The sequence below is a fragment of the Austrofundulus limnaeus genome, unplaced genomic scaffold (assembly GCF_001266775.1).
Source record: "Austrofundulus limnaeus strain Quisiro unplaced genomic scaffold, Austrofundulus_limnaeus-1.0 Scaffold6, whole genome shotgun sequence".
NCBI lineage: Eukaryota > Metazoa > Chordata > Actinopteri > Cyprinodontiformes > Rivulidae > Austrofundulus > Austrofundulus limnaeus.
Genome location: NW_013952408.1, coordinates 826,017 through 836,342, shown reverse-complemented (window position 1 = coordinate 836,342; position 10,326 = coordinate 826,017). Strand labels below are relative to the sequence as shown.

The window sequence follows — 10,326 nt, the reverse complement described above, 5'->3', positions numbered from 1 at the left end:
AAACTCTGTCTACAACTCAACAAAACTGAAACTCTGTCTACAACTCAAGAGGACCTCCACTCCCACTGACTTACAATTTTAAAATAATCATCTTAATTAAAATTTAGAATGTGGAAAAATATATCACGATATTTCTGCAGCAAGGTGTCTGTCCGGAATCCTCGTGTGGTCGATCTCCCTTGAACTCGATCGTCGGCCCCCCCATCACTCAAAAGGATTTTTGTCCCAAGGTTGGAGGAGGACACCTGTTAGGTCGTCCCAATGGCCAGTCGCCGACGAACGTGAGGTCAGTTCGACGGACCAACAGCGGATCCCATCCTCGTCGCCAAGTTGTGGTGAAAAAAAAACTTTTCCATGTCTGTTAAACGAAGTACAGAAATACGTGATCAAAAAAGTTCTTCACTACATTGGTCTCTGAGTAATTTTATTGCAATAAAATGAGAATCAACATGCATACAGCAGTACAAGTTGAGCCTGGGGACACAGCCCGGTGAAGCATCGTTATACCTTTAGCAGGAACCAGTCCCAAAACTGGTAATTTTTGACATGTAAGGAGTGGTTCTTTATCTGAGCAGCAAAAATTCCTAATTTCAGATAAAAACTTGTTCTGTGATCTTTAAACAGAGGAAAACACTTTTAAATGTGGTTATACTTGCTATTTCATTATCTCTTACATGTTCCCATTCCAATAATAACAAAACAAATAGTTCTGTAATCCAGTTGAGCAGAAACTACAGGTATTTTGTGAGGTTTAAGCTGGAACAACAAGAAATTTCACTTTTAAGGTGCTTTAACGGAAACTTACCACATCAGTTGCAATTATTTAGAACAGGGGTGCCCAAACATTTTTTCTGAGAGGGCCAAAATTAAAAAAACATTTACCATGAAAGGGCTAAAATTCAAATCAATCTGAGGGCCATGGGCCAAATGCAATAATATATGAAATGCAAAGTAAAGTTGTTTTATTTTTTATGATTAAACTAGCAGCAAAGGCTCATGGGACTTTTCACATTTAAAATTTTAGTATATGTAGTCTTATAAGGTGTGCAAATCTAGATATGGGCTTAAATCTAATCTAAATGTCTCAATCTAATAACCAGGGGCCTCATGTATCAACGGTGCGTACGCACAAAAACCTTGTGTACGCCATTTTCCACGCAAAACTCCGGATGTATCAAAACTCAACTGAACGTGGAAATGTGCGCAGCCCCACGCCAACTCCAGGGCTGGTGTACACACGTTTCTGTGGCTTTGGTTCCATTGGCGACACTTAGAGGTGATTCTGAGAAACTGTTCATGATGTGAAAAGGATTATTGTTCACACCACGATTAACAATTATTACATCCACATGATTAACAATTATTACATCCACATGGATGCAGTTAAATAAAGGGCGCGCAAAGTTGTGCCAAAAATACATTTAACAGGAACAGATGTTTCACACTTGGCATTTACGTTGTAGATTTCTCCAAAATGACACGTGGAAGTACACTTTACAACTTGTGAAAATGCTGTAAGTAGGAGAGCAAAAGCTTGACAGACAGACAGACACAAAGGCTGCGGTGCGCGCTGTTTGTGGAGACTCTCCAACATCACATCACGTCATGTGAACTCTATACTGAGACGCAGAGACTCGTTTCTTCATATCAGCTATGAAATAAACAAAGATCTATGTTCTACCAAACATCTAAGTTCCTCTGTGTTTACAGTAATTATGGTAATAAACTCGTGCTCAAAGTTAATATTTTCAGACTCAGAATGGATGGATGAGCCGGGTGTGCAACACAGCAGCGTGCGCGCACACACACACCAACACACAATCACTCGTCCTTTGCGTGATAAACACATTTTATTCCTATTTTTACTTAGGATTTTTTTCTCACTCACATTATATTTAATTCATTATTTTTATGACTCTAGAAATCATTTCTGATCGCGCAGGGATCAAACAAACGTGTCCTTCACACATGCAGGAAGTAATTTGCATCTGTTTAACATATGTTATTGAAGGCGTGTCAGGGGAGGTGTCTCACCTGCGCTCAGTTCCTTGTTAATTGTGATGTGCAAAAGAAATGTGCGTGGATTCAGGCGTACGCACAGTTTCATACATCTGGATATTTTTGTGCGTACGCTGTTTTCTGGATTTGACCCAACGTCAGGTTACAGTAAGAAATCCACGCAAGTCTTTGTACATGAGGCCCCAGGACAACTGCTGGTGGGCCAAATCAAATGGCTTGGTGGGCCAATTTTGGCCCGCGGGCCCCACTTTGGGAACCTCTGATTTAGAATATATCATGACTGTAAGCATACAATGCATTTATACAAGAAAGAAACATAAGTAAAATACATTCAAAACTTAAATACATGGATGGCGATTTCATTTCCCTTCAGATCTGTGTTGACAGTTTTTCTGACAAATAATTGCAGATGATACCATTTTGCCCAACTCTAATGCACATGAGTTCACACAAGGCGACAGTAATAACCGTGTACTCAAGCAAGACAATGAAGTCGATTCTCCAATCGCACTCACACAGAGCGAAGTTAATAAATGTCTATATTAGTTGCCTAAGTCTTTATTTAAAAATTGAAATAATTTGGACATATAAAGTCAATGAGATATGATTGTTAATATATGAGAGTTTTGTTTAATAAATGATTTATTAGTTCTCTCATCAGCCATTAAAGCAGTCAGTTCCTCTGTGAACAGGTGAAAGTCAGTGTAAGTCTGGAACATGCCAAACTTTCACAGCATCGCTCATCTACATGTTTAATCCCACGTGTTGCTTCATTAGAGATTTCCCACGGCAGGTGTGTGACATAAGACCAAAAGGAGCAATAACCATGATCTGACAGAACAATTAGTGAATGCTCTTCAACACGTGGCTCTGGACTTGAACTTCTCTGTGCCAATCATGACAGCGGTGATAAGAGTCTGTTAGATAAAATGAAACATCTCCATTACAACAGTTCTTATTTAAAGGTCAATAACACAAAGAGTCAAACAGATCAGGAGCAACAAGCAGTCTTTTTTTTTAAACTTGATGGAATTTATACACCCTGATCACATTCCCTACACTCCTCCGATACAAGAAAAACAAACAGCGATAAGGTGGAGAAGAAAAAGTTTTTTCCGCACCACATTTTTTACATTTTTTTTCCTCTGATTGTTTTGTTTTTCACACTTGAGGAACAACAGAGTTATCATTTCTAAATTGAAACCTTATTTCACCTTTGCTACGTAAGTGACCAAAAAAAAACTCTTGGTGAAGTTCTCAATAATCAGATCGTATTTCCTGTTAGTGTTTGTGACACACCGTATTACTAAAAATGATTTTGTAATGTTTTCTCATTTCGAAACATTCCCGAGTGAACACTTGTTGAGTGAACTGATGACACCAGTGAGTTTTCGAGAAATGAAAAACTCCTTTTAGCAAAAGTTATCAAAGTCTCACAGCGTGATTCAGTTTTATAAATGAATCCTTTGAGCAAGATGTTCCCCTTTAAATCGCTCTCTGTCACCACGGCTCAGTGTGAACCCTCTTGATATGAATCAATACTAGTGCAGTTATTTAAAAATTTACATTTTTTGCTTTTTTTAAATATAAAACAACTATGCTGATGTTCCAAATAAAATAAATTAAAACAGTCTGAAATAAGTTAACTCCATCTGAAGACACAAGGATAACAAGAAGCTTTGAAAAACAGATTAAAGTTACCATTTATTTCATTAAGACAACTCAGGAATAAAAAAAAGCAAAAACATATAATATAATTATTTGTTTTATATAAAGTATTAAATAGCATAAAGGTTTTTTTTACACTTCGGGTCACAATAACAGGTTAACATTTGTTATAAATGGCAGGAGGATAGATCAGGTAATGAAATCACTGCAAAAAATGTTTTATAAACAAAATTGAACATTTCATAAGCATAAAATCAACATTAATGACCTGATTACTGTTTGTTAGAGAACATTTACCAACTGAAGGCCATTTGTTAAAGCTCAGTTCTCATGTTCCACTTTTATCCTACATAAAACAAATAATAATAATGTGAAAATCTTCCTTGATGCTCCATTAAAATATAAAAAACATGCTTTAGTTTCAGTTCAATTTTTTCCCAGCCTTTTTGTAACTTCTTTTAAAAGCTTTAACTTTATGTTAAAACTGTTTAAGCAGCTTGCCCTGAAAAAAAATCTGTTTAGAATGAATTATTATATATTTTTTTCTATTATTTGTTGCAGAGAGTGCCTTGGAGCTAGAAGGTGCGATCTCCGGGTGGCCTTAAGACCCTTTGAAGGGGGAGGGGGGGTGGGCTGGAGGTTGGGAGGTGTCTGCCTTATCTGGTTCCCCCTTATGTGCTGTCAGTGATCCTGACTCTGGGAGTAACGAGCAAAAATGAGGTCAAACTGAAACTTAAGTGCTCAAAATGTGTCTGAATTGAAGCAAACATGTTTTGATTAAGCGTTCCAGAAGTGAGGCTCTGTAGTAAAGCTGTGACGGCTTGAATAAGAGGAAAGTTTACCTTTGGATGCATCTATTTAAAGGCACAACTCCACTACTCACAAAAAGTCCAAAGACCAGAGAGCGCTGCACAGGGAGGTGTCGGGAGAGAGGAGGAGGAGGAAGCAGAGGGAGGGATGTGTGAGACCAGTGTTTTGGATTTCTCGTTAATTCAGTGTGACCCTCTCTTTCAGTTTTTTTTTTTTTTTTGTAAACCCCTCCCACTGACCATTATCAGTACAGGCCTTATATATGCAGCCTGTTGCTGTTGTTTGTGAGTACGCAGACTTTGCAAAGGACAAGCTCAAACCACGCAGCCGACCCCACCAAACGCCATGAGAGAGTTCAAGAGCAAGGATTTCTGGAGGGCCGTTCTGGCCGAACTGGTCGGCATGACCCTCTTCATCTTCCTCAGCATCTCCACGGCCATCGGGAACCAGAACAACAGCAACCCCGACCAAGAGGTGAAGGTGTCGCTGGCCTTTGGACTGGCCATCGCAACACTGGCCCAGAGTTTGGGGCACATCAGCGGAGCCCACCTGAACCCCGCCGTCACCCTCGGGATGCTCGCCAGCTGCCAGATCAGCGTGCTCAAGGCAGTGATGTACATCGTGGCACAGATGTTGGGTTCAGTCCTGGCCAGTGGCATCGTATACGGAGCACGTCCCAACACCACCAACACACTGGGGCTCAACTCTGTGAGTATTTCCCATAATGCTCCTGTTCACTCACACAGTTTGAGATTCAAAGCTAAGGAGTTCTGAAACATTCTGTATATTTTTTTTTCTCTGTGCTGCAATTGTATCTGTCCAAAGTAAAGTGTTTTCATGAGGGAGACTGTAGGTGCTGACTTTGCAGTATTTATCTCTTTATTTGGAAGTTTTGTCATTGCATATTGCTGAGAAGTGATGACAGATGATTAAATCATGCTATAAAGACAACAGGTGCAAATAAGGAAAAGAAGATGAAAATCCAGCTCTTTGATCTCTGCAATCAGCTACATTGGGGGTTTTGCTGAACTTTTCAGTAACTCACATCTGAATAGCCCAGTTGGCACTCAGGCATCTGTGCCAAATCGCTGTCAGACATTTGGGACAATGCCAACAGTTTCTAAATAGGAAATGGTGGTGGTGATGGGAAACCATTCATCTAAATAAAACAGACTAACAGGCTATGTTTTTTTTTTTGTTCTGTTTTGTTTTTCTCTCCAACCCTCACAGCTTGCCGGTGTCACCCCCAGCCAAGGCGTGGGCATAGAGCTTCTGGCAACCTTCCAGCTTGTGCTGTGTGTCATTGCAGTCACTGATAAAAGGCGGCGTGATATCACCGGCTCAGCTCCCCTGGCCATTGGCCTCTCGGTCTGTCTGGGACACTTGGCAGCTGTAAGTTGGACCTCAGGGTCGTCCTGAAAACAGAGCAACGTTTGTCTAGAGTTAAACCACATGTTATTCGTGCGAATCTGGAGAAAACACCTCAAAGCTCATGTTTCTATCAAAAAAGCTAACGATATGTCTTTATTGCTTCGTTGCAGATCAGCTACACCGGCTGTGGCATCAATCCCGCCCGGTCCTTTGGTCCAGCTTTGATCCTGAATGACTTCACAAACCACTGGGTAGGTCATAAAAAGAAACACACACAYGTAAATCTGCATGCACACTCCATGTTGAGCTCAAATATTTCAGTTACTCACTAACAGGCAACGCAGCTACGCAAGGTAATGAGTTAATCAATATTCAGTTTGCATTAGACTCTGACGTAGGGAAGCCTTCCGAACTAGCCTGGACCTTTTTTCTTTATTTCTGTGTGGAAAACAATGTCTCGCACAGAGACTGATCAGAGTTGTCYCTTCCAGGTGTACTGGGTGGGTCCGATGTGTGGCGGAGTAGCAGCGGCTCTCATATATGACTTCTTGCTGTCCCCCAAATTCGACGACTTCCCCGACCGCATGAAGGTCCTGGTTAGCGGTCCAGTTGGCGACTATGACGTCAACGGAGGCAACGACACCACTGTGGAGATGGCGTCAAAATAGTTACAGACACTGAAAGCTAATGTACAGGTCTATACTCTTGTAAAAAATATACATACAGAAAAAACTTCAGTCTTGAGTTTAATGTGTGTTTTAGTATTTTGGTGTTGTTTTTAAATACCAGTGAGGATTGTTTTCTACGGGTCATTTTAGTGTCACATTCTTATTAACTCGTTTTCAATGACCCGAGTACTAACTTATCATCCAAACTGCAGCTCAAACGTTTGGATCGAAGGTCTTAACAAAGCAGAGTGTGAAACACTGTTCCCTTATCAGTATTCTGTGTTGAGCCATATTTTGTTTGTATATTTCAACATATCTGTATCACTTCTTGTTTCGAATAAATAATATGTTCCATGTGCACTTAAATGTCTTACACTTTTATATGTAAAATAAAAAAACACTGGATGTGAAAAGGTGTCAGTCTTTGCTCTTCGTTTTTGTAGATGTTGTAAAAAAATCACCATAAACCTGCCATAAAACACAAACATTTTAGATGTGTGGACACGTGCAAAAGAGTGTCAACTTCAATGAAAGTAAAACTCTGTTGTTGCAACAATGCTTCTTGGTAATAAATCTTGATTGGCAATAACTGAGGGAACCAGAAGCTCGAAACAAACGTCAACGGCTCTGCTGCTCGTCCAACAAATGCATGTTCCTTACAAACGTGGCGCCATTTAAAAGCACAGAGTGTAGGATTTTGTCAATTCTTTTAGCCAAAATTGAGATAATCACTAATGACAATAATAAAAAAACATGTCTAATCATTGCAGATAAAGACCTTGTTTTATTATTTTTACCTAATAAAAAGCTGTTTATATCTCCATGGTCGCAGGTCGCCCTACAGGCAGCCGCCATCTTGCACCGCCATCTTGTCTATGAAGGCTCATGAAGGACAAACTGCGGTGGCGGCGTCAAAAACGGTTTTAGTTGTAATACTATAAATGTAATATTTGTTGTCTGTCATTGTAACTGGGATAATTTTACTTATTAAAGCTCATAATCTTACAACTTGAAACATCACTAGCCCTGAAGCTGCTAGTAGACATGGCGGTTGGAATTATCAAAGGTTTTTGACACCTGAGAGACACCGTAGCAACTCCTTTGCGTTTGGAAGKGGGGGAGGACCAGGGAGGATGATTCAACCACTCAACCACTAGATTTCGCTGAAAACAACAAATCCTACACACTGTGCCTTTAAATGGGAAATTAACAAGCTTTCCAACAATATGAGACTTATTGCCAAGAGACGTTTGCGAAAAAAATCTACCAAACACTGGGTAAAACACACATTTTGTAAAGAAACTACACATTTAAAATGAGGTTGAATAATCTGTTCATCGTTTATTTGGGAAATTATCAAACAGCAAACAAAAGAAGCTTAGTCGGCTTTTGGTTCTTAATTTTGACATTTAGTTTGAAATATCTTCAGCTGAAACACAATGTAGGATTTGGAAGATTCCACTAACTCCTTCAACCACATCTGCTTGTTTTTCTGTGTTGCCCTTTAACACAGATTGGAGCAAAAGACAAATAAAGAATAACTCAGTAGTCGAGGATTAATTACTTTTTAATAACACTTCCTATTCACGGTAACAATGGAAAAAATCTCAGCTCGTTCACTGCAAAACCAAGTCTCGCACTTAAAACGTTTTGTCTTGTTTTGAGACTGATATAAACAAGAGCAGAATGTGTCCCATTATTAATCTTGTTAGCTTATTTCAAGAAGTTGTACCAAGTGAAATTGTCTTAATGCGCTGGCGGATTATTTTGTTTAATTTGAGACGATTCAGACTTTAATCTAGTATTTTTAAACTTATTTTACGTGGTTAATTTTTGCAGTATTGGGAGGGACACCGCTTCGTTCCTGCCCCCTTATATCCTAAAAAGAACTAAAAAAAATAAAGAAATAATATAAAAAACAGTTCTTGGCACATTTCAAACTGACTTACAGGCAGAATTTGTATTTCTTTGACAAGCTGCCTGCTAAGAGCTCGTGGGCTGGGATGGAGTCCAGATTTTATCTGAATGTTGTTAAAACGATCGGATCTTAATCCTCCAAGTCCAACATGCTCTACTGTAACCCGAGCCCCTTCTACCACTTCCACCTGCTGGCATTCCTGTTGTCTACACAGGGATGATAAGCTGCCTGTTTAATTCATGGCCTGTCTTCAGATTTTATTTTTATCTTGTCCTTCTTTGATTTGTTTGCCTATATGTTCACCCGTGGCTGAGTCTGACCTGATGAAGGACTTTTGCTGTTTCTCCTCTACTTACTTGATGTTTTTCTATTCAAGTATGTTTTTTTTTCTGCTATACACACCTCATTGTATCATTATGGCTTTTTCATTTTAGACAGATCACCTCAGGTGTWAAATATCTGTTAAAGAGACTCGAGGCCCAAAAGTCCAAATCTGAGATTTGTGAGATTTTCCAAATTGTGAAAGCTCTTGGGGTGAGTTTACATTTGCAAACTCTGAGGAAAAATCTTTAGAATCGCACTTCTGTGCCCTATCGGTCGTTCCTTGAGTTTCTATTTGCATGTGAGGCCCTCTGTTTTCCACAAGCAAAGATATGTGAGTAACCTTCCTTTTCATTGTTTGAGTTAGGCTGTATTGATCGCTCTGCCTTTATGCCTCTATTTTCTCCTCTGTTTGTCTTTCCTCCATCTCACTTTTCTCTGCTTCCCTTTTTCATTAAGGCACATGTTGGAATCTGCTGCACTTAAGAATTCAAGGACCTGTAGGACCGTAAGTGCCATTTGTGAATTGTTTTCTAACTGTATTATTCTCAGACCACCCTGACATCACTCCTGGAAGTACTCTTTCCAGGAGCAACTTTTCTTTGAATTCCTTGTCATAATTTTGCAGGGCGTTCAAACTCTTGAATTGGCGTTGCCGGTTTTCAAGGAAGTACTAATTTTCCTAGAACTTCAGGTCCCTTTTTCAAGGAATCCTTTTGGCTCCACCTATCTATTATTGGTAGTTTGTTCAGAAAAACTTTGTTTTTATATATATATTTGAAAACTTTATAAGTAGTTTAGATCAGCCTTGATCTGATGAAAATATATAAAGTTTGTTTGCGTCGTTCTGCCACCTGTAAAACCTCTTTCTCATGATAGTTCATCATGTTGGGTGGTAACAGACCAGTAACAGTTCTAAGAAACGTGTGATGGGAAATATGGGATTGCTAATTTTAGGAGCTATATTTAAGGAAAACAGCAGAGGCTCAGTAGCAGTACTTTGCTGTACAGAGCAACTGCACCTGGGAATGTAATATTTTGGCCTCAATTCAAACTTTTGACCAAGAATTTTATTATCAGCTACAAATGGATTCAGTGAACAACAAAATCATCACCAGGTAGCATGACTTTTTTTGTGGTTACACTTGCAAATGAATGATTTTACTAGATTTTCATCTTGTTCAAGTGCACAGAAATTTTCAGCAGAAGCTGAAAGTATCATTTTGCCTTTTTTAATAGATTGGCAGTATTTTAATTAAAGACTTGACTTGCCTCCACTTCTACATAATTAAATTGTCTGGAACGTTTTCATCACCAGTCATCAGGACCCCTGCTACATCCCAAAAAGTCCATCTTAATGGCATTGTTTGTCTTTGGAGGATTAGATTTTGGTTTTCAATGAGTTAATATTGCCTTATATCTGAAAGTCAGAGGCTGTGAACATTGTAAGTCAGTGGTGTGTGTGTGTGTATGTGCGTGCGTGCGTGCGTGCGTGCGTGTGTGCGTGTGTGTGTGTGTGTATGCACATGACAAGGTGCTCCCACTGGCACA

At 39.4% G+C, this 10,326-nt stretch overlaps 1 protein-coding gene across 1 annotated transcript in view; it reads left to right on the top strand.

The window, feature by feature from the left end:
• The window catches only part of LOC106533171 (aquaporin FA-CHIP), a 7,776-nt gene extending 825 nt beyond the window's left edge, over positions 1-6,951 (top strand). Inside the window, exons 2-5 of the mRNA XM_014029414.1 lie at positions 4,794-5,205; positions 5,728-5,889; positions 6,039-6,119; positions 6,360-6,951. Coding sequence (XP_013884868.1) covers positions 4,794-5,205; positions 5,728-5,889; positions 6,039-6,119; positions 6,360-6,536 — 832 coding nt within the window. The 3' untranslated portion in view covers positions 6,537-6,951. The remainder of the gene's footprint in view (positions 1-4,793; positions 5,206-5,727; positions 5,890-6,038; positions 6,120-6,359) is intronic.
• Positions 6,952-10,326: the final 3,375 nt, after the last annotated feature.